The 25,235-nt window shown below is 35.6% G+C and overlaps 4 protein-coding genes across 8 annotated transcripts; all 4 read left to right on the forward strand.

The window, feature by feature from the left end:
• The first annotated feature begins 1,189 nt into the window (after positions 1-1,189).
• Positions 1,190-5,448, forward strand: LOC140797117 (uncharacterized). Of its 2 annotated transcripts, none has more exons than XM_073150379.1 (7): positions 1,190-1,468; positions 1,548-1,587; positions 2,534-2,683; positions 2,832-2,905; positions 3,014-3,132; positions 4,046-4,129; positions 5,177-5,448. In XM_073150379.1, exons 2-7 carry the CDS (start codon positions 1,581-1,583, stop codon positions 5,280-5,282), a joined length of 540 nt encoding a protein of 179 aa, XP_073006480.1. In that variant the 5' UTR covers positions 1,190-1,468; positions 1,548-1,580; the 3' UTR covers positions 5,283-5,448. The 2 variants fall into 2 exon arrangements, with proteins under 2 accessions (XP_073006480.1, XP_073006481.1); XM_073150380.1 differs by having other exon boundaries at positions 2,534-2,659.
• Positions 5,449-6,282: 834 nt separating this feature from the next.
• Positions 6,283-11,111, forward strand: LOC140798205 (proteinaceous RNase P 2). Of its 3 annotated transcripts, none has more exons than XR_012110803.1 (7): positions 6,288-7,260; positions 7,587-7,688; positions 7,777-7,952; positions 9,096-9,216; positions 9,768-9,836; positions 9,921-10,284; positions 10,632-11,111. XR_012110803.1 is itself a non-coding variant. In XM_073151974.1 (7 exons), the coding sequence occupies exons 1-7, from the start codon at positions 6,301-6,303 to the stop codon at positions 10,206-10,208; spliced, it is 1,623 nt and encodes a 540-aa protein (XP_073008075.1). In that variant the 5' UTR covers positions 6,291-6,300; the 3' UTR covers positions 10,209-10,568. The 3 variants fall into 3 exon arrangements, 2 of the variants coding, with proteins under 2 accessions (XP_073008074.1, XP_073008075.1); XM_073151974.1 differs by lacking the exon at positions 10,632-11,111 and having other exon boundaries at positions 6,291-7,260; positions 9,921-10,020; positions 10,114-10,568; XM_073151973.1 differs by lacking the exon at positions 10,632-11,111 and having other exon boundaries at positions 6,283-7,260; positions 9,921-10,568.
• A 1,616-nt stretch (positions 11,112-12,727) lies between these two features.
• LOC140797165 (probable purple acid phosphatase 20) lies at positions 12,728-15,256 on the forward strand. Of its 2 annotated transcripts, none has more exons than XM_073150443.1 (3): positions 12,728-12,995; positions 13,848-14,139; positions 14,242-15,256. In XM_073150443.1, exons 1-3 carry the CDS (start codon positions 12,825-12,827, stop codon positions 15,087-15,089), a joined length of 1,311 nt encoding a protein of 436 aa, XP_073006544.1. In that variant the 5' UTR covers positions 12,728-12,824; the 3' UTR covers positions 15,090-15,256. The 2 variants fall into 2 exon arrangements, with proteins under 2 accessions (XP_073006544.1, XP_073006545.1); XM_073150444.1 differs by having other exon boundaries at positions 12,828-12,995; positions 13,867-14,139.
• A 4,343-nt stretch (positions 15,257-19,599) lies between these two features.
• Positions 19,600-23,691, forward strand: LOC140797896 (probable lysophospholipase BODYGUARD 2). The gene is made up of 5 exons (XM_073151587.1): positions 19,600-19,719; positions 20,656-20,909; positions 20,991-21,202; positions 22,259-22,523; positions 23,276-23,691. The coding sequence occupies exons 1-5, from the start codon at positions 19,641-19,643 to the stop codon at positions 23,567-23,569; spliced, it is 1,104 nt and encodes a 367-aa protein (XP_073007688.1). The 5' UTR covers positions 19,600-19,640; the 3' UTR covers positions 23,570-23,691.
• Positions 23,692-25,235: the final 1,544 nt, after the last annotated feature.

The raw sequence follows: 25,235 nt of genomic DNA on the forward strand, positions 1-25,235 counted from the left end.
TTCATATTTAATTCAGAATATTTTCTGCACATATTCATTAAATTATATAATTTAATTTATAAATAATAAATATATAAAAATATAATTTATAATTTTATTAAAATATAGAATGTTATATGCAAATGTCTCTGTACTTTATTAGAATGGAACTTGAATTGCTAATTTTAAGTTGAGTTTGACCACAACCGTCTCTCCTAACCTCAAGCATTTTATTTTTATTATTTATTTTATTTTTAGTTTAATCATCAAAATATTTCAACATTAGTTTTTTTTAGTCGGAGTTAATCTATATATATATATATATATATATATATATATATATATTATTTTACTAAACCAAATATACAATGAAAAAAAAACAGAAGACCCAGGGTATTTTTTAGGAGGGATAATTTAAATATTTAAATATTTAATATAATATTCTTCATTCTATCCGATGCTGTGAAGTTAAATTTAACTCCAAAGGTTTTTCAAGATTAATCATATAATTTAGGATTCGAATGATAAATATGGATAACTTACAATGTAAATAATAATAAAAGTGAAATATATAATATATTTTTATCAAAATTTCTATATTATACTGTGTATAGTTTGGAATTGCTAAGTTGTGAACTAATAATTCAAATCTATTGTTATCGCAACTATTTCATCTGGGTTTTTCCTCTCCTAAGGCTCGGCATCTCGATAAGAGTTGAGTTAACTAGAATTGAGCTTCACATTGATCGGTTCATCTACCTCAAATTAGGCTCAAATTGGGCTCGGCTTCAACATCACATTGGGGCTCAAAAAATAGAGTCGATCGAACTCAGCTCTTTTTCACTATTTTTAATTCAATTAAATGATAGAAAACAGGTACTATGGGTGTTTTATAAAAATCCAATGTTAAATATTTAAGGTGGTAAGAATTTTTTCAAGAAAAAATATATTTTAACGCTTGATATTTAGGTCTAAATTTATTTCATTCATAGATAAAAACCAATAAAAATATTAAATATATGTGTGTTAGTGTTGTATATTTGTCATCTGCAATTTATCGGTATTAATATAGATTATCTTATCTAATTATTAATAATTTTATCTTTAATAAATATATTTTAAATAAAATATATAGATTGATCGAATATAAAGGAAATAATTAATAATTACATGCCCCTTTCTTATCGGGTCAGATCGGGCCCAAGTCCGTAAGCTAATGGGCTGGAAAATTAATTCTCTCTCTCTCTCTCATGAGTCCTGGCTCTTCCCCCTTCGGCCTCACTCCCCTTCCCTCTCCCCCTCTCCATCGTCTGGCACCGGCGGCGAGTTGGAGGAAGGCGGCGATCCTGTAACGTCGGTGGGCGGCGCTACACCGCGACAGTGGGTAGAAAACCTCAATAACTCGAACACTCCTTTTGCTTCTCTTCTCAATCGGAAGAGGAGGGTTTAGGGTTTAAGAAAAGAGAGTGGCGCTCTCATTTGATTTGAGGTGTTTATAATTGTTCCTATGTGCCCTTGATTCATTCAATTTTCTTTCACCTCCTTCTTTAAGCCTATCTTCTCTGCAGGAAAAGCTTCGAGTTTTACTTGATCCGGCAATCATGGACGGTATGCCAAACTCTCGCCTTTCTCCTGGACCTTGTATTAAAGTGGGTCATATTTTATTTTCTTATGATTTATATTATCTAGATCCATGATTATAATGCTTAAATCAGTAGCAAGATTCCGTTCCTTTTCTTCTTAATGCCACAGATTGTCTAGTTGGATTTCATAGTTATTAGGATAGTTCTCTATGAATGACGTACTCTACTAATGGAGAGTAAGAAGCTTGTAGATTGATTTAGCTGTTATTGATAATTGGACTAAATTAAATTGGAACTTTTCTTATGTGAACTGATATCTTGTTTATTCTTTTGCCTCATGAAAATTTACTTTCTGTTTGGTTATATTTGGCATGTTCACGTAATTGTCTAAATTCTTGTAATAAATAATTCATGTATTATGATCCTGGTGAAACAGTTTGTTTCTGTAATATCGCTAATTATATTGGTTATATTTAGAAGCGAAACAATTATTTTGTTTTAAACTTTGATTGTTGTTAAGAATCAAAAGAGCGACAAGTTGAATTAGACACTAAAGTGAAGAGGTGTTCATAAGTTCTTGGATTCTTGCAATATATTTTCATGTGTTTCATGAATATATGTATAGGCGAATTGCAAGTTTGTCATTTAGCTAACTTGCAAAACTTTGTGGTATAAACTTTAATTGAATAAAGGGGGGCCTTCTTAACTCTTATAGCTGTGTGTGCTCTGTTTCTGTAACTAAGAATTGATATGTCCAACGTCGAACTCTCTTTCTCTTAAAATGAAATTGCTAAAAGAAGGTTAATCTTCATTTCTAGTTAGTTCTCCATTTGCTACACTTTGAATGCTTACATATACTCTAATGTAAGCTACACCTAAAGAGTTCTTTTGATATTCTAAGTAAAGGTTTTTCTTTTTAACCCACTTAAGTTTATTGTGTTTCCTTTTCTGGTGCTCTTTTTTCTGTGTAGTTGATTCCCAACAAACTATGGAAGAAACCATCCTTGTGGGTGATGACCTCATGTTGGGGCCACCATCTCCTCTCATACCACAAGAAATTGCATCTCATGTTCTCGAAGGAGTTGATTTATGTGATGGTATACTCCGGAATCTTTTCTTGTGTAAGTGACTAATTTTTCAACTACAATTATTAGGTGAAATTCATTTTGGTTTGTTAAGTTGGGGACAGTTATTTTATGAAACTTTTATTAGGCCATGGACTTCCATTATGAATATGTGGAGCGAACTTACTGTATGGCCATTTTTTAGGTCTACAAATCAATGATATTGAGCCATTTTGCCAAGATGAGATTGTGTTGTACCGGCAATGTGCTGAGAAAAGGGTCAGTATATCCCTTTTCTTCCTGTCATGTAGACTCTCCTGTGACTTGTTTAGTTTTTATTGCTGCTCCTCCGACATTTTTATCGTGTCTGAGATTATTCACTCACAGGATAAGGAGTTAAGACAGAGACTCCAGGACAGTGAGCATAAATTGGGGTTATCAATGCCATTAGAAGAAGCAAAGGAAAGAGCTTCTCAAATTCAATCTGAAATTACACTTCTAGAGAGGTTCTACTTTTAAGCTTGTGTTATGTGGTTTAAACTATTTGTGTTTAATTGGTACAAGAGATAAGAGGAAAGAGTTATGTGTTAAAAGATTGTTCCTATCTCTCTAATATGAAAATTTCCTCATGTCTGTATTTAGTGGAGCATTTGTATTTTGAACTCTTCTTCTAAGGCCTTGGTACATATTGCAAAATGACAATGCTTTAGTAGATATCGTTTTCTCGAGTATACCTTTTCAAAATTATATCTTTTTCTTGATAATTTAAAGTCCTGAAATTTAAAGGTAGCACGCCATGAATAGAAGAGATGACTCGCTTTGTACATGTAACTTGTCTTTCTCATGGCTATTTTTATTTTGATAAGGAAATAGCACATTTTCTAATTTTTAGATAAGATTTAATCTTTTTTCAGGATAAGTGTAATATAATTGTTTCATCACTAATAAGTAATAACATCCCAAATTATAGCAAAACTATGGTTCTGAAGGTGCATTCTTTCCAAATCAAGCCTGCATTTTTTCTAAAAAATTTAAACCCTTTGTCAATAACCAGACATGCTTATATCTGTGGCCTGGGTTGACCTAAACCATACATGTAAAAGATATTGAACTTCTCTAGATTCTATCTGTCTTGAACCTATCCAATCTGTTCCTTGTTAGCTCCTATCCTGCTGCTGCAGCCTCTTCTACAGCACTGCCTGCACCACTGTCTGTTGATGCTGTTGGAAGTGGCAGCACCTATTCCCTAGCCTCTTCCTCATCGTGAATCCAAATATCTTGTTTGACATTTTCAAAATCCTTTCTTTGAATGTAACTCCTCGTTTATTTCAGTAATACAGAACATAATGGAACAAGTCCATCATTGGCCTCCATTTTCATATCTCTGTTATCATAGGTTCTTTTAACTTTAATGTGTAGGCGATTGATTCTTGCGAGTGGAATGGAGGGCATGGAGGGATTTCGTCAGCGATGGAGCTTTCATGGACGTCTTGAGGATACCAAGTAAATTCTCATGGCCCCCTTTTCTTTTCCTGCAAATGGAAGCATTCACCATTAACGTTGATCTTTGAATTCCATTTGTGCCATTGGTCAATATTTTCTAATTTCCATACTAGAACTTTCTCAAACTGTTACCAGAATTCCTCATGTTTTCATGTGTATAAGCAGTAAGCATATGTATGTGCGTCTGTGTGCATTAAGAGAAAGGGATTTCTTTTTTCTTTTCTTAATTTTTTTTTCTAAATTGTGTTCCAATGTTTTCTCATGTTCAACCATCTCCTCTTGTTTTCAAAAATCTCAAGGCAGCATATTTAAGTCTAACAGAGTAAACTCTGTAGAGTTGACCATTATTTTACAGCATAATATAAAGATCATGTATTGTCAATGAACTATATATTATGGGAATTGAATCTTTATCAGCATTCCATTAGATTGCAAGATCCATCATGTTCCTTATAATTGTTCATGGCGTCTGTTCCCAGTTTTCTTCAAAGAAAAGGAGAAAGAAGGAAAAGAGTTCCGTAGAAATTGAAATAGATATAACAAGTTCCATTCCCTTGTATAGTCAGGTAATGTCAATTTTTTAGACACTGAAGTGTGGATCTGTCACGGCAGTCTGGGGCTGCAGCTCTATCCACTACTATAACAAAAGATACATAATCTCATGACACAGAGAAGAATAAAACCATCTGCCAGGAAATTTGGTCTTTGATACAGTTACCAGATTATTCCAACTTTTCCTTTGTTCTGTCAAAGAAATAGCTCTGAGGCAGGCATATTATGCACCTTGATGCATCTTCTAATGATTTGCTTCTAGACATAGTGCATTGCAATTTAAACTCTTTGGAAAAATATTCTGCACGATGCGTATTCAGTTCTCTTCTACCACTACTCTTCTGATAATTTTATTTGTGATATGGTTTGAGTTGCTTAAATGCAACAGTTGCTCTTTTCCCTTCACTAGTAGATTCCACTTGCTACATGCTCATGCTCAATATTGCTTGTTTTTCCCCTAATACAAGTTTTGGTCTTTGCTTACATTCTTTGCAGAAAAAGGTTGGAAGCTCTAAACCAGGGGATATCAAAAAGGAAGACGGAAAATTTGCAAGAAGAAGCTAAAGGACATCTAGTCAGAAAGAAATGGTTCTTTTGGTAGACCAGATCATTCTGTTGTTGTAGATAAAGGCTCTCTTTTGGTGACGACTAAGTTGGAAGGTTTATTTGAGGATTCATGCAGGCCATTTGCTCTTTTATGTGGGGATATTTACTTCTATGTTTGACTTATTCCAATTTATGCGAAGAGCAAGTGCTGCTGTGTAATATCCATGGTGGCCATTCTCCTTTCGGTGGGGTTTGATAGGTAGAAAAGTGAAAGAAGAAGAAATTAATCATTTGAACCACTTATTTATTTTGATTTTTTCTTCTTAAAAATGAGAGGGCTACTTCATTGCAAAATGTCTTTCCATATGAAATGATTTAGAATGTATAAAAAAATATGAATGTTTTTCCCATCTTTAACATAAGAGTTCTTCCCTTCAAAGATTTTGACGTTAATTGTCCCAGATTTTAAGGCCTTTTCGGGTCAGGCATGTAGCAGTATAAACCCCCATATTGGCAACGCAGTTCCTCATTTGAAATTTACAACAACAAAAAACACCATATTTATTTTTGTTTTCTTATCATTAACATCTTAATGTATATGTACTTATCTATCGTGTGTCTCCATGGTTTTAGCATCTTAAAAATATTTTCCAGTTAAATTTAATTTAGCTACAGCTTACTTTTAAAATTAAATATTCAAAAAAATTAAATAACCATCGTATTTATATAAATTGAACTCATCATCTATATTACAACTAGTAACTAGTAAGCCGATCAGGTGTTTCTGAGGCAATAAAAATAAAATAAAATTCGAGGGTTGCTCCACATTAACGATAATAGAAGTAAAATGTATGATAGTTTTTATAAAATTTTTAATTTTTTTTTATATTAGTCTACCGACCATGATCAGGATCTGTTTCTTTTTAGCCTTTCCTTTCCTTTCCTTTCCTTTCCTTTCCTTTGGAAGAAAACTCGGATCAGATCCGTTTAACTGATCGGATTTGATCCAAACCCGTTCCTTGTTTAAAAGTCCGTTAGCACTAGAGTTAGGGTTTCCAGCACACTTCTCAAACATGGAGCTCGCTACCCACCCCAACTCGACGAAGAAGACGAAGAAGACCGCAAGCTCGAAAGAGAGCCAGTTTCGCCACGCGCTCGACACGTGCTCCAAGTCCCGCGACCTCTCCGGCGCCCTCGCCCTCTACCATTCCGCCGTATCCGGCGAGCTCGCCGGCGGAACAATCCATCTCTCCGCCTACCACTTCAATTCCCTCCTTCACCTCTGCTCCTCCTCCATCGAAACCTTAGATGAATCCTCCTTGCAGCGATCCGCTGCCGTCGACTCCGGCTTCGCGATCTTCGATCGCATGGTCGCCTCGGGAATCGCGCCCACCGAAGCCACCATCACTTCGATGGCCCGTATCGCTTCCCACAAGATGGACGGTGGTGGGGACCTCGCGTTCGATCTCGTGAAGACCATGGGGGAGAAGTACGGATTAGCGCCGCGGCTGAGGACTTATAGCCCTGCCCTCTTCTCCTTCTGCAAGAACTTGGAAGCGGAGAAGGCCTATTCCGTGGTGGATCATATGATTTCGATGGGTGTAACTCCGGAGGAGCCTGAGATCGCCGCTTTATTCAATGCGAGTACGAAGGTGGGGAGGGAGGATAAGGTGTATGAGTACTTGCAGAGGTTGCGGAGCAGTGTAGGAGCTGTGGGTAGTTCGACGGCGGAGATTTTGGAGTGTTGGTTTAGGAGTGAGCAAGCGGCGGAGGTCGGGAGCTCGAACTGGGATGTTGATCGGGTGAAAGATGCGATTTTGATGAATGGAGGAGGGTGGCACGGAGTCGGATGGTTGGGGATAGGACGGTGGGAGGTGCGCCGTGCAAATGTTAGCTCGGAGGGACGTTGTAGCGGTTGTGGGCAGCGGTTAGCTTGCGTGGACATTGATGTTGTGGAGACTGAGAAGTTTGCGGAGTCTGTTGCTAGCTTGGCAATGGAAAGGGAAACCAAGTCAAATTTCAGTAATTTTCAGGTTGGATCCAGTTTCTTCCTGTCAATATGTTAATTTCTTATGTCCTTTTCTTATTCAATCTCACATATTTAGCCCTCTTTGGTAAATAGCAGTATTAACAGTTTGAAACAAAGTGTAGATGTCCAGCAGGCTGTTGTAAATTTGTGATCCTGTGAGGGAGATTCTTTTATTCTTTTAATCTTTATAATATAGTATGGAGTGAAAACAAGTGTTAAGGGTTGTCCTGAAGGAGATTCCTGTCTCATGCGTAGACAGTTGTCATGCTTTTAGGGAGTCTATAGTGTTCTGCTTTCTGAGATTGACCTCTCAGATGTTATACCTTGTAGGAATGGTTGGAAATGCATTCTGAGTATGAAGCCATCATTGATGGGGCAAATGTTGGACTTTATCAACAAAATTTCGCAAGTGGTGGCTTCAGTTTATCTCAGGTTTGTACAGTATTCTCTTTCTTTACAACACATCCGTGTGCATGGTACTTTATTGATGCTTCTATTCAATAACCCTAAAATAGAGCAGCTAGATGCAGTTGTAAGAGAGTTACGGAAAGGATGCAAGAGCAAATGGCCACTCATCATACTGCATAATAAGCGTGTTGCAGCACTCATGGAAGTTCCTTCCAATAGGCAGCTACTAGAGACTTGGAGAGGTGAAGGAGCATTATACACTACACCTACTGGATCTAATGATGATTGGTAAGGTTCTTTCCTTTCAGCCTTGCTAGTTCTTCTACCATAGCAATATTAGATTTGTCTCCAGTACCAAGAGGAAGAACTATTATAGTTTTGGTTATAGAAGTCAATGAAAGCTTGGTCGTTATGGTTTACAATTGTCGGGATTTGGGAAGACACTTTGAGATCCTACAGCCTTGTATGAGAGCTAGAAGGAAAAAATAATGAGTCAAAATTGCAGTTTCTTTTAATATCATGCTATTGCCAGTTTGTCCCTGTTTAACAATCTTAACGATCAAATTGTTGGTTTCAAACTGATGCAAGTTGACATTGTGGACAAGCTGGGTTGACTGGCAGAGAACATTTTGGTTTTAATTTAAAAATAACAGGCTATTGATGCTTATGAAGCTTATGATAAGAGAAGAAATGCCACTATGATTGATTGTTAGTTAAGTATAGTGCATAGTTTATATTGCTAATTTGAGATGCAGCAAAATTGTGAGTCAGATGGGCTAGGAGGCAGTCTATTGCACTTTTATCAGTCTAAAGGTGATCTTATTTAGGTTTCTTTTTTTCCCAGCCTGTGAAGGTATTATTACCTTCTAAGCCCAAAACTGTATCATAAACGTTCACATTTAGGATTGATATTCCTACTATAACTTGGTGAGGAATACTGTTATGTTGGATATATCAACTACTTTTATTTGAGACGGCAGCATTCTTGTATGATACAAAGTTTGAAAAGAAACTGAAGAAGCTCGTTAAAGCTCAACAATTATCTTTGAACTCACTGTTGAACTCACTAAGTGAATGGATTTTTATCTTACAAATTATTTTGTTTTGCAAAACAAGTAAATTTATGGTACACATCTTATCTGATGACATTGAACTCTTTAAACTATGTTGGCCAATTGTTAGGATCATCTTCTAAGTGTATTTTCTTCTCACAAATAAATATATGAAATCCTTTTATCAAACAGGAAAATTTCATATTGAGAAATGTTATTGTAAAGCAATCGTTGCATTGGAAGAGTCTCAATCATCTTCTCAAGCATATTGGAAATGCTTGGAGACCTCTATACACCATATTTTGCTCATTCTGTTAACATTATGTTTACTACTACTTTTGTCTGTTTTATCACTTATGATACAACTGTTAATATCCAGGTATTGGCTCTATGCAGCAATTAAACTCAAATGTTTGCTTGTGACTAATGATGAAATGAGAGATCACATATTTGAGCTCTTGGGAAGGTCTTTTTTCCCGAAGTGGAAAGAACGTCATCAAGTATGTTCTCTCTATGGATTCTCTGACTCTTCTGCCTTATTTTGAACTCTCTCTCTCTCTCTCATGCGCGTGCACACACACACACAAGTTGTCAAGTTCTATTTACTTATCTCTCTCTCCTGGTGTTGACACTGATTATAGTTTTATCAGTTATTACACAATTCTGCTTTGAAGGTTAATCTTCTTTTTTATGTGGTTTTCAGAGTAGATCCAATACATTATTTGTTCATTTATGTTCTGAAGCCACTAAAGTAAAGATGTTTGGTCTATGTCACTATTGATTAGTTGTCGATCATGTGTCTTGCTCTTTCTAAAATTAATCTCAACAACTCCCACGTATTGTTACCAAATTTTCTTTTATCCTTTGTGTTTAATCCTGATTAGTTTTTGTATGTTCTATATTTGCTGATGAATCAGCTATCTAGTAAATGTGCTCAGGAAATTTTAAATCTGAAGGAGTCCTTTATTGGAGATATTTCTGAGTCATATTGTAGGTTATTATAACTGGACGGCCTGTGATAATCTTTTTTCCAATGTTCCAATTTCTGCAGGTCAAATACACTTTTAATAAAGGTAATTTGATGCTTCTGATGCCACCTCCATATACTTTAGCCATTCAGGTATATTTGTCATCTTTTTGCAACTTGCCTTTACCATCCCAAAAGGTTTGGGTTCTTTGCTGTTACTCATATTCTCCATTACAGGAATCAGAGACAGGATCATGGCATGTGCCAGTAGATGACAAGTCCAATGAGGAGAAACTGAGGACTTGGCTCTGTATTACCAGATTGGGGTCTTCCGAAGGTCTTGGTGAAGCTCATGAATCTCTCGTACCGTTAGAACCCAACGATAAAAAGTGCCCATCTAACAATAACAACTGTACATCCACAATTTCAGCATCTCTGCCATGGTGCAGCAACGAAACCTTGTCTGAGTCATCCGGAGAGAAAGAAGCTGGGTCCGTGATTGGGAAAAGGAAATATAGATCTTGATACATCAAAGTAGCCGCTGCAAATTTAATTTCATCTTGCCTGCCTGCTAATGAGAAGAATGCTCATTTCTCTCCCGGTGAGTATCCGCTGAGTGTCTCCAATTTTGTTAACCATCGGTGGTTAGTTGACTTCACCAAATAAACATGTGCAGCTGTTTTATTTGATGTCCGCTAATGTGCTGTCAGAAATGTGTACTTATTGGAGAGGTAGATTTATTCTATTCTGAAAGTTTTGAGTGAAATCAAAGAACAAAATAGAGAGGAAAGTTTTGATCTACATATGTATCTTTTGGGCGACTAAATTTGCTCTATGGATGTAAGTTTAAGCCATGAAATAAGACACCTAATTGCGTGTGGATCAGAGGCTCAGAGCCCAACAAATTTTTTTTTTTTTTGTTGCTATCTGATCAATATTTATTTGCAGCAACTAGTGAACAAGACTATCTTGGACGCATTTGCTTCATCTAGTGTGAAGAGACAAAGCAAGGAGGAGCCTCAAGTTGTACACAATTTCCTGAGTTGCTATGTATGGATGGATACACAGGAACTAAAGCAGTGTGAAACTTGAGATTGTTTCAAGTCAACAATCTCAAGCTGGTATATGACTTGCCAACACAAGCATGTGAATTGATGTCTTTTAGTGACAGCAGATATCCTTCAAACTTCGTTGCAACAAGAAAGACTAAAGAAAAGAGTATAGACTACATTCATTCATGCCATCGTCGCTTTCGAAAGGTTGTTATTATGCTCATAAATTTTGTTGCTTCCCCACAAGTCAAGCTCTCCGATTCTTTTCCCTTCAACCATGTAGGATTGATTCTACAACTCCTACAAGTCACAGATTCTGAGAACAGATGAGCCATAACTTCTAACTATAAAATTGCAAGAGTATATTTACACACTATAATCACTTCTCTTTTGCTTAGTAAGTGATCTACTTATATGGTGATCATCTTTTCCAGTTCGAACTACAGCACTCATTAACCACGACACTATTATATACTCATTTTATTAGAAACCGAAGATTTAATTCAATCGTTGGTATATCTGGATATAAATAGCCTATCTCTTAGGTAAAGAAATAAAATTATTCATACTTCAGAATATTTATGTGGCACAAAATTTAGCAAATAGCCAGGTATTACTTGACGACAATAAGGGTTCTTGGTCCAGACTTTGTTTGGACGCAGAGACGTAAAATAGTGGGAGTCTAAGTTTATAGACGAATGACGAGTTCTACGTGTCTTATTATTTAAAAATATTAAATTCTTCAGTACAAGTTTCCAACTGATAACTAATTTTGGACTTGTAATTATGACATTACCAACATTAAAAAATGAACGTAATAACTTTAACCGAAGCTTAATTGGACCACAAATAAAAAATATATAGCATCACAATTTTATAGTTAATTATTCATTTTAGTCATAAAATATATTTTGTGAAAATAGTTCATCTAAATTTTAAAATATAAAAAATTATCTATTTTTTCCTGATAAAATGCTGCATTATTCTATATTTTAAAAAAAATACAATTAAAATTAAAATTTTGATAAGTTTAGTATTTTACTAATAATTATTTGAGAAAAAAAAGAGAGAGCCTAATTTGGTTTTAGAAAAAAAGAAGGATATTTTTTTTCAGACAACTGCAACTCGAATGCCACTTACAAACAACAACGTTGGGATGTGGCAATTTATCAAATCTTTTAATCTATTTTTTTTATCCTCGAAACTACGTTCGAACATTAATACTTTTGGTTTACTCTACTACTCATCGTTGGTCGATGTAGCTATATGACTATCTCTCTCTTTTGTCGCTAATATAATCTTCATATATGTACCTCGTTTACTTGTGCATCTGACCTTTTTTTTATATAAATAATATAGTTCAAAGTTTACCATAACCTTCTATATGAGAATCTGTGGCTATTCTTAAAATTTTCAAATAACTCCTCAAACAAAAAGAGCACACTTAATAAATACCAGGGAAATTTGAAGTAATTTATAAAATACACTTTATATTTTACCTATTTTATAATTGACACTCATCTTTGATGATTTTTATAATCAGACTCATTCTTTTTTCTCTAATTCTCGTATTACAACCTGACGTTATTTTGACTAATTTTACTCTTTTATGCTCGTCTTAAAGAAGACATGAGTAATTTAGGTATTTATTATTTTATATATTATAATATAATACTTCTTTGCTGATACCATTTAAATTAACAAAAGGTGTTAAATAATAATAATAATAATAAAAAGGTAAGTGTCTGGCTATAAAAACTCTAAAGAGAGGGTGTGAATGATAAAATAGATAGAGTGTTTTTTTGTAAAAAAATTATTTTTTAATTGCCTAACAATATCCTAGTTGCAATTTATTTTCAGGACCGAATCGAGCCACCCATTCACACAAGAGTCACGGGTTCGTACAGCTTACACTTGTCCTCTTCTGACGTACCCACGTGTCATCTTCTTCCTCGATATAACTCGAAAAGAGTCGAAACTGACAGAGAAGGCTAAAACGATCCGAATTGATTCCCACTGCTCCACTCCATCCGATCCGTTAGGCTTCGTACATAAATACTTCTCCCCCCCCCCTCTCTCTCTCTTCATAATGGAGAAGGCATTGCTATCTCTTCCTTTTCCCTCGGCTTTGATCCTTCTCTTGGCCGTCATCTCTCTCTCTTCCTCCTCTTCCTCCTCCTCCTCCTATGTGCGTCCGAAGCCGAGAGAGACGGTCTCCGTTCCCCTCGACGACGATGCCGATGGAGTCACTCCGCAGCAGGTAAAATTTTTTTGTCTCTAATCTTTTGATGACGAGTTTGTTTTGCGAGAAATGATCTTTCGATTTCCAATTTGTTGTGGGAGAAAAAGTCGAAAGGGCGGAAGCAGATCTAAACCTAAAGTGCGGCCGAGATTTGTATTTGAAAATATTGAGGTTCTTTGTGATCACTAGTATTTTTATCATTTTAGAAACATCGATCCATATATATATTTTACTATATATTTTTTGTAAAGTTTATTACAAACGATCTCCATTTTTTAATCTCATTTTTTGTTTTATACTCGGCAATATGGATATCCTAAGTAGCTATAACAGAAAAGATAATATACTATTTTTTATTTTAAAATTTAAAAAACTAAAATACCTAAATTGCTCATAATTTGATCTATTTATTATTTTTACCTCAATCTTATAAAGCAAATTCAAGAATATTTTAGTTATTTAAATTTCTTTTTTAATTGTTGGGATGATTAGACCAACGTTTGTTGCTGAACAAACCAAGGAAATTTTGGTGGGCAGTTATGATTTTGATGCCAGTTTAAGCCTTGGAATTTAGGAAAAGTTTAATCCGATGCATAGATTCCATCGAATGATTCGAATCTCGACCAAAGGTTGACACCGCCCCCAATCCAATCGAAAGACAACGGATATAATAATTGGCTGGGTAATTAAAGAATATAGTTTACCCCGAAGTTTGCATAAAATACGATACAACTTACTCCTTTCACGGATATGAGATTTGATTTTTAAAAAAAAAAAAAAATATTAGTCTAATATTTTTGAATCTAAAACTTAGTATTATTATAAGATTATTGCCGGCCTAATTTGTGTTAATTTTTGAAACTATAAAAGGTGCATATATCTCTGGTAGGGTCTGATAAGATGAGGGTGACATGGATCACGGATGACGATGCCCCATCTACAGTTGAATACGGTACTTCTTCGGGGCAATACCCTTTCTCCGCTATCGGATCCACCTCGTCCTACTCTTATATGTTCTACCATTCGGGTCGGATCCATGATGCCATCATTGGCCCCTTGGATCCGAACGCCGTATACTACTACCGTTGCAGCTCCAATCCTACTCGGGAGTTCTCTTTCAGGACCCCACCCAATAATCTCCCTCTTAAAATGGTAGTCATTGGTAATGCCGTCTTCCATTTCTTCTCCTTTATTTGTTTCTTAGTATAATTTTTTTTTTTTTTTTTTACCTTCGTTTATATTAAATTTGTTTTTATTGAAACAGGTGACCTCGGTCAAACCGGGTGGACCAAGTCAACCCTGGAGCACATCGCCGCCTCCCCCTACGACGTCCTGCTCCTCCCCGGCGACCTCTCCTACGCCGACCTCTACCAGCCGTCGTGGGACGCCTTCGGCCGTCTGATCGAGCCCCTCGCGAGCTCTCGTCCGTGGATGGTCACCCAAGGGAACCACGAGATCGAGAAGATCCCACTCCTCGAGCCCCACCCCTTCAAGTCCTACAACTCCCGCTACCCCATGCCGTTCCAGCTCAGCAACTCCACCTCCAACCTCTACTACTCCTTCGACCTCGCCGCGTCATCGATCCACGTCGTCATGCTCGGATCCTACGCGGACTTCAACACCGGCTCGGACCAGCACGTCTGGCTCGAGTCCGACTTAGCCGGACTGGGTAAGAATGCATGGACGGTAGCGCTAATCCACGCGCCGTGGTACAACTCCAACGAAGCCCACCAAGGCGAGGGAGAGGAGATGAGGAAAGCGATGGAGGAGCTCTTGTATAAGGGACGTGTCGATGTTGTATTTGCTGGACACGTGCACGCGTACGAGAGGTTCGCGCGCGTGTATAACAACGCAGCGGATCCGTGTGGGCCGGTGCATATTACTATCGGGGATGGGGGGAATAGCGAGGGGTTGGCGAATAGCTTTGTCGACCCGAAGCCGGAGATATCAGCGTTCAGGGAGGCGAGCTTCGGGCATGGGAGGTTCGAGGTGGTGAATGGGACCCACGCTCTGTGGACGTGGCATAGGAATGATGATGATGAGCCGGTGGCGGCGGACCAGATTTGGATTACCAGCCTTGCATCTAATCCGGCTTGTAGTAAGAAGAGGTGAAGTTAAGACCGTCAATATCACAATTGAGGGGATAATAATCTTTGTATCAAAAGTGTAGTAGATGTTAGAATGATTGATGTGGTTAAAACTTCTGGTAATCTGGCCTTAATCTTTGCATACTAAAGTTAGATTTATGCTTAAATAAAATGGATCCTTGTATGGTTTGATGTGTTGGCCTTTTACTAGCAATTTAATGGTCTGGGATGGAGGCCATTATTAGTGTGCTGATGGGCTATTTCACTTGGTCACAGTGGATTAGCCATTTCAGGCCTACTTGATTTGGGCTTGCGATTGGTATTTGGGCTAATTTTATAGATAGATAGGGCTGTAGAATGATGTTACTTTGTTTTATTGGTTTGAGGCTAAGCCTCAAACTTGATTAATTAGTTTTATTTCTTAATTTTAATTTCTTAAAGAGTTAACTTAGTTAGATATAAAAAATATAAAAAAATATTTGGTTACTAAATCATATTAGGAGTCCTCGAACTATTTCAGATGGAGTTCCTAAACTCAAAGCAAACGAGGCCTAAAGCAATTACAAATAGAGCTATTAGATGCATGTGATTAATATGTTATTATACATCTAATGGTGTACTCAGATTAGCCTTGCACCGAATATCAATCTCCTTTCCGGTTTACAAAGGATTATGACATCCCATCAAATATTTGAAATAAAAAAAAAATATATCTATACATAAAATATAATATAAAATTGTTTTTTAGAGAGATATATAACGCTTTTGTTTACATTGATTTCCAAACAATCCCTTCCCGTAATCTCTCTTAATATTAATATATATGGGGAAAGAAATACTTGACCACTTGAGGCAGTCTTTTTACAGTATGATCCTACTAATGAAGTAAGGGGGAAGATCAAGTAAATTTTCTCATAGGAAAATGAAACATGATGTATGAAGATATCACATAAAATTTAAAGTATTAGACATCCTCTATGTCATTATTGACTTTCTAGGGCAGAATGCGCAATTGAATGAAATGTTTGTACCCTTAGACGTCAGAAATTTGATGATCTGTTTGGATATATCTGAAGAGTGTGTGGGCATTTTTTTCTTTAGTTTTTTTTTTTTTTCACCTCAAAGCTTGAAGAACAGAAAAACTACTGCTCTCAAAAGATAAAACTGATGAACAAATTACTTTCCATTAACCAAACTGTTATTCAAATGACATATAAATTAATGAGCCGACGTGCAGAATATAACATTTCCATTTATTATCAATTCGTTATCTAACAACTTAAGTACTTCAATCAACTAAGTATCTAAAGAAAATAAAACTTCTTTTAATCTTCAATTTTTTTTCCTTTTAACTCAGTTAAAGGAATAAAAGATTGACATTTTCTGGTCAATATCATCATCTACTTCCCTTTTTGAAGGATTCCTGGCATGAAGGCAGCTATTTAGACCATTACACAGAAAGAAAAGTGCTTCAAGAATATCAAAATGGAGACTTTTGATCCACTTTTTTCAATTCAAAACCCATCATCAGGAGATGCCAGTCATTCATGGCAATTGGCATTCTTCAACACTATTCTTGGCATCATCCTAAGGATGGTGTCATTCCCCCCCACACTTAAAAATAAACTTTAATCTTTATATGGTATAATATATTTATTTCTTTATTGAACATATAGCTGCCAAGCTGCTGTTGAGATGTCCTTTCTTTTGGCAAGGAGAACTAGAACTATGATAACTTATTTTAATATCCTTTGCTAGTATTTTTCATGAGAAGGATTGGTGGTGTCATACTGTCATGTGATGAATTGTTTGGACTGGATTACTTTTAAATGTCAAACACCACAGAAAAATGTGTTCTTGAATGGATTTAGGAATGTGTTTTTGAATGGTTTTAGGTCAAATTCTTCCTTGCCAAAGTCAAACTCGTTGAATTAATAAGGATAACAACGAAGGGATAACAAAGGACTTATCCATGTAGCTGTGAGGGTAATGATAATTATAAGAAGGTATTAGTTACTATCATTAACAACGTCTTATCGTATAAATATTTATCATTGAACTATTGCATTTTAATTTTAATCTTTTAAAAATATTTGCCGTTAGTTTTCTTAATGGATCATCACCATATAGATGACTACATAAACTATAGATGTAAAAGAGGAATCATAATTTATAGCTACTGTTGGATTAAAGCTAATTTAGCATACTTTTAAGGCACTAAAAGTAAAATGTGAGGGTCAAATAGTAAATAACAATAAGATATATTGTTTTCGATAAATTTTTTTAAAAAGTTATAGAAAAAAAAATTGATTAATTACCCACCACGATCCCTCATTAGATTTATTAATTTTTCGATATATATGAGAAGAAAAAAAATTGCTAAATTTATCGTGAATAATTTTATAAATCGCCTTTGATATTAAGATTTTCTTCTCCATTTTTTTATATTAATTTCTCTTCTCGTTTTTTTGACTAGCAAATAATTTCCACATCACAACTGTTCTTTAACGGAAACGAAGGCCGTTCATGACCCGGCATTGTTTTCTTTCCCTTTTAATTATTTTAATTCTTTTTTTTTATCATTTTTATTAAGGAACTTTTGCATGTATACCCACCAATTATTTTTTATTTACGTGCATACTATTCTAAACATCAAATTCCGACGTCTAGTTAGCTTTGAGGGAAATAATTAATCACGCAACAAAAAAAAATAATACTGAAGCATCAACTTTATACATATAAATTTGAAATTTTTAAAGGGTATATATGATAAAAAAAAATTCCTTCCATTCATACAATATAGCAAATGAGAAAACCAACGGGGGTCAAAGTTAACATATGTGACAAAAAAATATTAAATATTGCCAGCCAACTAGTGGTCACTATTATAGAGTAATAAAACTTTTAACTTTAGATATATTAAAATCATTATATAATTATAGGCTAAATAAAGAAGTCGCACACTAGTAAATATAAAGTTAATCAATTATATAATAATAATAATTATTATTATTATTTATATGTAGTTAATTTAGTTGGCGAATAATATTAGGTCATACAGTATATATGGTTATTGCAATCCAATGGGTTCAACTAGTAAACTATTTCCTGTGAGAGAGATGGTGGCGTAATACTCGGATTACCATGCATGCATTAATGGCTCATGGCCTCTTCTATGTGTTTGACCTAATCCTCCATGAGAAGAGGTGGGGATGTAACAACTATTCCTCCAATAATTCAACAAGTTGAATACCAATCGGCTGTAATGAGATCTTGTAGACCAACTTGATTTAAATTAATAATTGCCTTCTAAATAGCTTAGGTGGTCAAGAACAATGGAGAGATAATCTTATACTCTTTAAATGTTTTAGTCATCAATATTAATTCTAGCATTAACTTTCTGCAACCAAGAGATCCAACCTTATTAAAACTACATGCATGAACATGACTACAATAACGGGATATTATATAATAAAACTCTTCCAAGTTTGTCACTATAGTTAGTTTTTAATATTATATTATAGAATACGCACAGACTCGTGTAAGTTACTAAAATAACCTTAACCGTGAAAAAGATTTATATAAGGGGTTTTAATATTGTAAAACTTTTTAGTGATAATTATGTAAAATTCTATCACTAATTTAGCAGACAAATATTAGATATCCTTCTAACTTAAAAAAAAATTAAGTCAGAATAAGATTTAAGAGACACAAATATTTAACTTGAGATTCTAGAAGGATTATATATATATATATATAGTTAACTTTTCCGAAAGGATAACAAGCTTTTGGAAGATTATTGTGGAATATAGTACGATTACGACTTACAACTATAATTTCAACTACAATTCTACCCCTATCTTAGTATTTAAAAGGCCATTAAATTTCCTAATTTAATGCAAGTTCTTTGTGAAAGCTAAGCCGATAGCTTAATATTTAGAAGAATTTACCCTACCTTTGTAGTTATTTGACATCCTTAATTTAGTGGTACCTTTAGACATAGATAAAAATGGATAGAAGTTGATGAATCTTACGATTAAACTCATATCAAGATTTCTATATACATGTTTGTGATACATGCATGGGTGATTTAATGAGTATATTTTGAGTTCAAATTATAATATCAGTAAAAAAAAATTATACTTAGGAAATTATATAGGTCAATAAAGGAAAAACACATGTAGACAAGTGAGTTGACTTTTATTTTCTATAATTCTCTAAGGTGATTTATATTTTAATACACTAATTTATTTGCACAATTGATGGTGGGCAAAATTGTAATTAAAACATAACTAGAGAACCTGTTAGAAGAGTATTGTATTGGGCCATTGGGGGTCTTTCAGAATCTTAAAAAAGGGTATCAGGGAGGGGACCGGACTCCCTCCAAATCAATTTTACGAATTCCCATACAAAGGCGACGTGGCACAAGACCATTGAAGAACCTTATGAAAATTTTGACCAGAGGATCCGCTGCGAGTACGAATCCGAACAGGGGGTGCGAGCTTTTTTAGCAATAAATAGCCTCGCGAGGTTGGCCACCGTCGAGAGAGAGAGATCGAGAGAGAGAGAGAGAGAGATGGGAGTGGCGGGGAAGAAGGTTTCGGCTGCCTCGGCGAGGTCTCACACGAGAAAACAAGCGCCTTCCTCTTCCTACGGTGACCTCTCTCTCTCTCTCTCTCTAGAATCTGGTTGTTTGGTTTGATTGGTCTGGTTGTTTTCTATGGATATTGTTTGGTTGCGGCGAAAGTTTTGTTCGTTATTCGTTGAAAAATTTCTGGGTTTGTTGTTTCAGATGCTTTCCTTAGCCGTTCTTCTCAATTGCAGATTTGGGTTTCCCAGTAAATAGATATGTTCTGTTGGATCATGATATGGTCTTCTAAGATTAGACAGCCTTTGGCTTTAGTTCGGTTTTCTGGGCAACTCTGTTTTCTTTTGGGGTGTGCGTTGACCAGCGAGATGAGTTTTAATAGATTATTAATAGACCTTTTCTGCTGAGATTTTGCTACGGAATTGTCTGTTTATTTGCAGATTATTCTAACTTGGAAGTTAACAGTTAATTCCTTTTCTTTTCTTTTCTGGTGGTTAAGTTTGTTGTGGAATTCTTTTGCCTCACCTGCCCCTGATTCTTCTAATGCATAGTTATTATTTAACTAGATTGATGTTTTTGTTGACCTGATAGTGATGAAAAATGGGTTTGTACTTTTTATTTGATCTCCCAATGAACGTGAACAGTTAGTTCAATCGTATTTTTTCAAGAAAGAAAATTTGAAATTCAATGTTGTTCTTCAAGTTCAACTGGTATTACAATTGTGTTCACAGATGCTTAAATATTAGGAATTGCCACAGAATAGCTTGATTTTGGGTTTTTTAGTCAGTTTTCAAGAGTCAAGTGTTTTTGATCTCCCTAATCTTCACAATGAAGCATCTCCTAGAACATGCATATAGAGATATCTGTCATTGTATTTGCCTCATCTCTCAAATTAATAAAGGGATGATATTTGCGACATAAATGGTGAAGTAAATAATTATTGCATTGATCAATCTTTTGTACTACTTATTTTGATGTAAATTTCTCTTTTCTTTTACTTCAGGGATACTTAGAACACTTTCAGTAGTTTTGCTGGTTGCCTTAGTGGCATTGTCTTATCAAGCACTCCAACCTCCACCTTCGAAGATCTGTGGATCAGAAAACGGCCCTCCTGTTACATCAACTAGAATCAAACTCAAGGATGGAAGGCATCTGGCGTACCTGGAATCTGGTGTTGCGAAGGAAAAAGCAAAATATAAAGTTATTTTTGTTCATGGTTTCGACTCTTGCAGATATGATGTGATCCCAGTGTCTTCGGTATTGATCACTTGCCATGGCTTGCTTTTACTATGACGCCTTTCCATGCATATAAGTATATCTAACTGCGTTAACTTTCAGGAAGTGCTCGAAGAAGTAGGAATCTCCTTAATCTCGTTTGATAGACCTGGGTATGGAGAGAGTGATCCACACCCAGCAAAGACAGAGAAAAGTATTGCTCTGGATATTGCAGAACTTGCTGACCAGTTGGAGCTAGGATCAAAATTTTACATCATTGGCTTTTCTATGGGAGGGGAGATGACTTGGAGCTGTCTGAAGCACATCCCTCATCGGTATGTCTTCCATGATCTTTATCCAAACAAGAAGTTTTTGATCCGGAATACTTTCTAATATCCACAAAATGGTTTGACCATTTCCTTTTCTTGTTTAGTATGAATAGGTATTCTATGACCTACTGTTGAATTGAAGCAACAAAATATCTATATAGATTTGCTAGTCTCTAGGTTCATCTACCACATCTTCTTGTTTCTTGGATATGCAAAGAAATAACATTTTCTGGAGATGCAACTTAATTTTCCTTGGTACTCGCATTTGCGAATTTCAGGATCTAAATTTTACCTCCATGAAGAATTTTGCATGTCAATGTAATATTGGTCCTTTGGTTGGGGCTGAATAAGGGTTCTACAACATGGCAAGGGATAGAAGAGCAGAGTAGATTTTCTTGGGCTCTCTCTCTCTCTCCTCCTAACATACTATAGGGGGCATTTTGAATTTAGATGAAGTAACTGTTTCCTATGTGTTCAGGCATATCAATTAGTCAGATGAAGTAACTGTTTCCTGCGTGTTCAGGCATATCAATAAGTCACAGAATTGCAGCTGAAATGGCTTAGGAAGCCACATGACTCCTGAGTAGGTCTAAAAATTAAATCATCAGTAGTCCCTCAACTAGTTATTGTGAGAAAAATATTTAGTTCTTCAATGCATGTTCTTACCCTAGAGGGGATTGAGGAGTTGAAAGGAGATTATGAAGATAGCATTATAAGTATGAAACCTGCTGCCCTGTCCCTATCTTTAATTCTGCGAGAATTTCTAATCTGCTATGCGCCAATGTTTTGCAATAACGTACGATCCACTCTGCCCCTCCAAGTTTATCATTCTTTAGACTTTGTGAGGCAAGGCCAATTTCTTTTTTGTTGGGTCAGGAAAATTATATTTATTTTCTTGGCTGATATACTTATGATTCCAGCCTTCAGTGTGAATATTCTTGAATATTGGTCTGATTGTTTTGGGCAGACCACTATATAGAAATAGGAAATCCCTTTTGTTTTCTTTTGGCTTAATATACACTCACCCTTTTCTTTCACATGCTGGATTTTAAATGGTGACAGGCTTGCAGGAGTTGCACTCCTTGCTCCTGTGGCCAACTTTTGGTGGTCTGGTTTTCCTGCCAATATTTCCAAAGAAGCTTATGGCCTGCAACTTCCACAAGATCAATGGGCAGTCAGAGTTGCTCATTACACCCCTTGGTTGACATACTGGTGGAACAGCCAAACTTTGTTTCCTGCTTCAAGTGTTATTGCTCGTCGTTTTGATATCTTTTCTGCTGAAGACCAGAAGATTTTACCGAAGATGGTAACTAGAGCTCCCTTTATGGTATGATAATTCTTATTTCTTTATGTGATTTGTATGCTTTCCTAGTTTTCTATTTTATTTTAGTTAGTTGATGGAGTTGGTATGTCTATTGTTTTGAATACAGTGATAATGACAAACCAATAAGTTCATAAAGGGAATAAAACAACACAAGTACAGTCTAGCAAAGTCAGGATGGCCTACAGAAGCAACCAAAATGAGACAAAGAATGCCCCTACAGAATTAATAAACTTCACAAATATAAAAAATAGTCACCCCTAAAATAATCCCATATGGCCATATCACAAGCTTTATAGATCAGCAGTGGGTCTCAGTAGTCTGAGCCAGAAAAGGATGCTGTGGCAATTATCAGATTTTTAGTAAATCAAGGGCAAGTTACCTCAGTGACCAACCACTAGTTATTAATTGATGATTCTGATTTCAGTAACAACCTGAAAAACTCAGTATAACATTTATGATTTATGTCAAAGATATGACATGATCACTTATCTTTCTTCTCGCTTACTATGAAATTATTTTGCTGAAGAAGCCATTCTGACAGTGTCCCTGCATTATGCAATACTACAGGAAGAATAATTTCTGAACCAATCAAACAGAGTATTAATTTGGTAACTCACAAACTATTTGCCAATTAGTTTCTGTTGTCTGCTGGTCCGATGTATACCAACTCATATGGTTATCTTCTTTGCAATGCATTGTCAATTGTTGGATACTCGAGATCTGTATGTGTGAAGTTGTAATCTCTGTATTTATAGGCTCAAGTAACGCAACAAGGAAATTTCGAGAGCCTCCATCGCGATATGATGGTTGGATTTGGAAGCTGGAATTACAGCCCAATGGACCTGAATAACCCGTTTCCCCGGAATGAAGGCACAGTACACTTGTGGCACGGTGCTCAGGATTTGATTGTGCCAGTCAGCCTCTCACGCTATATCACTCAAAAGCTGCCCTGGGTTCATTATCATGAGCTTCCTGAGGCCGGTCACTTGTTCCTTTTGGCGGATGGCATGGCTGATGTTATTGTTAAGTCACTTTTGCTTAGCGATTAGAAGCTTATATATATATATATATTTTTTTTTTTTTTTCTTCTCTGTATTAATTCTTGTTTTCGTTTCAAATAATATGTGAATTATGGTCATTCTTATGTTCTATTCCCTTTTTCTAAATCCAATCCTTACTGTTTTGTGAATGACAAGATATAGCATGTCTCAGTTAGCTTCTTTGATCTTTTGAATCCAAATATCATCTCCATGTATAAACTATGTTATAATTTTTAGTTAGCATTTAAAGTTTTCTCAGTGACTGCAATCAAGCAGACCATTCAATTGACATGTACTGCTTACTGTAAAAATACTATGAGACAGTAAGCAAACTGTTACATGATTAATACTATTTTGTACCAACTCTCCCTTTAAAATTAATTACCAAAGTTCAAATGAGTGATTGTTCAAACTAGCTTTATTTTAAATTTTATTTACCAAAATAGATTTCTTCTCATAAGCGTCATACGTTTTATTTTAACCGTAACAATATCTAAAACGCCGAACTCATAAGTTAGTATTTCAATTGATTAAGTTAAAACTTTACATTTATATTTAAAACACTTATCTTAGTAAGCGTTTTTATAGTGCTACATAATAAGTTTGAGGAACAGTTTATATTAGTAAATAATATTTAGAACCAGGCTAGTTTGGTTAGTCTCACCTTCTTTTTAATATTTTGCTACACGTTTTTGTGAATATTTAGATATATATACTTCAAATTAAAGTGAGGTGAGGAGAAGTTGAAAGTAGATGAAATGTCCAAATCATAGAACAGAAACAAATTGATTGATCTCAACTAACTTCCACTAGGATGCTTATTCCATTGTCGTCACCTCAGATATTCCCAACCTTGTCTTCCTCTTCTTCCAAAGTTTGTTCTTATTTTGTTCCCAAGAATGCTAAAGCGTGACTAAGATAAGTGGACAAAGAGGAAACACGAATCAGAAGCTAAAGCTACATCTCTATCAACTTAATTTAATTACTTATTAGACTTAATTTGATATTTAAAGTTCATTCATTTTTAGGGTTGTTGCTAACCTAACCAAAGATTGCTTGCCATCTCTTAGCTTATATCCTATGCACTATAATAACCAAACATAATTACTTATTTTTTTATATGTCTTTCTAACTTATTATTATTTTTTTAATAAATTAGAAGATTAATTACCACAACCTGCTGCATGTGAATATGATATAATCCGTATATTAATTTACACGGCTGGTTATTAACTACTAAAATTTGAATAATATAATAATTGCATAATAATTCAATGTACGTAGAATATCCCTGCAAACCTTTATTACGTCTAATGCGAGACGACCAACCAAAAAATATCCAACCAAATTGCGTGCATGAATTGCCCACAACCCGGTACCTGGCACCCGCTGATTGGTCCCCAGGTGAAGTGTACAAAATCCCTGCACGCGTAGGGCGCAGAGGATCCCCGTCCTAATCAAATCCTCGTCTCCCATTGGTCCAAGAACCCCCAAGCCATCACCAACCTCACACAAACTATACTCTCTTATGTGATATAAGTTTAGCCACCCATGCCCTAAGCCCTTAACATGGACACGTTCCTCTTTGCTCACCATATGAACCACTCCCTTAACGTGTCCTCTTAGCCCCCCACCCATCTCCTCCTCCTTCCAACATCCACACCATTGAATCCAA

Source organism: Typha latifolia, chromosome 11, assembly GCF_019914945.1.
Source record: "Typha latifolia isolate L0001 chromosome 11, TyphaL0001v2, whole genome shotgun sequence".
Classification (NCBI taxonomy): domain Eukaryota; kingdom Viridiplantae; phylum Streptophyta; class Magnoliopsida; order Poales; family Typhaceae; genus Typha; species Typha latifolia.

What these genes read in the sequence shown, in the direction of transcription:
- LOC140797117 (XM_073150379.1), top strand. An exon ending in GGCAATGTGCTGAGAAAAGG is followed by an intron (nt 2,906 to 3,013) that starts GTCAGTATATCC and finishes ATTCACTCACAG; the next exon opens with GATAAGGAGTTAAGACAGAG. An exon ending in GGACGTCTTGAGGATACCAA is followed by an intron (nt 4,130 to 5,176) that starts GTAAATTCTCAT and finishes CATTCTTTGCAG; the next exon opens with AAAAAGGTTGGAAGCTCTAA.
- LOC140798205 (XM_073151973.1), top strand. Translation starts at nt 6,301, where the DNA reads ATGGAGCTCGCTACCCACCCCAACTCGACGAAGAAGACGAAGAAGACC. An exon ending in CAAATTTCAGTAATTTTCAG is followed by an intron (nt 7,261 to 7,586) that starts GTTGGATCCAGT and finishes TATACCTTGTAG; the next exon opens with GAATGGTTGGAAATGCATTC. An exon ending in AGTGGAAAGAACGTCATCAA is followed by an intron (nt 9,217 to 9,767) that starts GTATGTTCTCTC and finishes CAATTTCTGCAG; the next exon opens with GTCAAATACACTTTTAATAA.
- LOC140797165 (XM_073150443.1), top strand. Translation starts at nt 12,825, where the DNA reads ATGGAGAAGGCATTGCTATCTCTTCCTTTTCCCTCGGCTTTGATCCTT. An exon ending in ATGGAGTCACTCCGCAGCAG is followed by an intron (nt 12,996 to 13,847) that starts GTAAAATTTTTT and finishes AAACTATAAAAG; the next exon opens with GTGCATATATCTCTGGTAGG. An exon ending in TCTTAAAATGGTAGTCATTG is followed by an intron (nt 14,140 to 14,241) that starts GTAATGCCGTCT and finishes TTATTGAAACAG; the next exon opens with GTGACCTCGGTCAAACCGGG.
- LOC140797896 (XM_073151587.1), top strand. Translation starts at nt 19,641, where the DNA reads ATGGGAGTGGCGGGGAAGAAGGTTTCGGCTGCCTCGGCGAGGTCTCAC. An exon ending in ATGTGATCCCAGTGTCTTCG is followed by an intron (nt 20,910 to 20,990) that starts GTATTGATCACT and finishes GTTAACTTTCAG; the next exon opens with GAAGTGCTCGAAGAAGTAGG. An exon ending in CTGAAGCACATCCCTCATCG is followed by an intron (nt 21,203 to 22,258) that starts GTATGTCTTCCA and finishes AAATGGTGACAG; the next exon opens with GCTTGCAGGAGTTGCACTCC.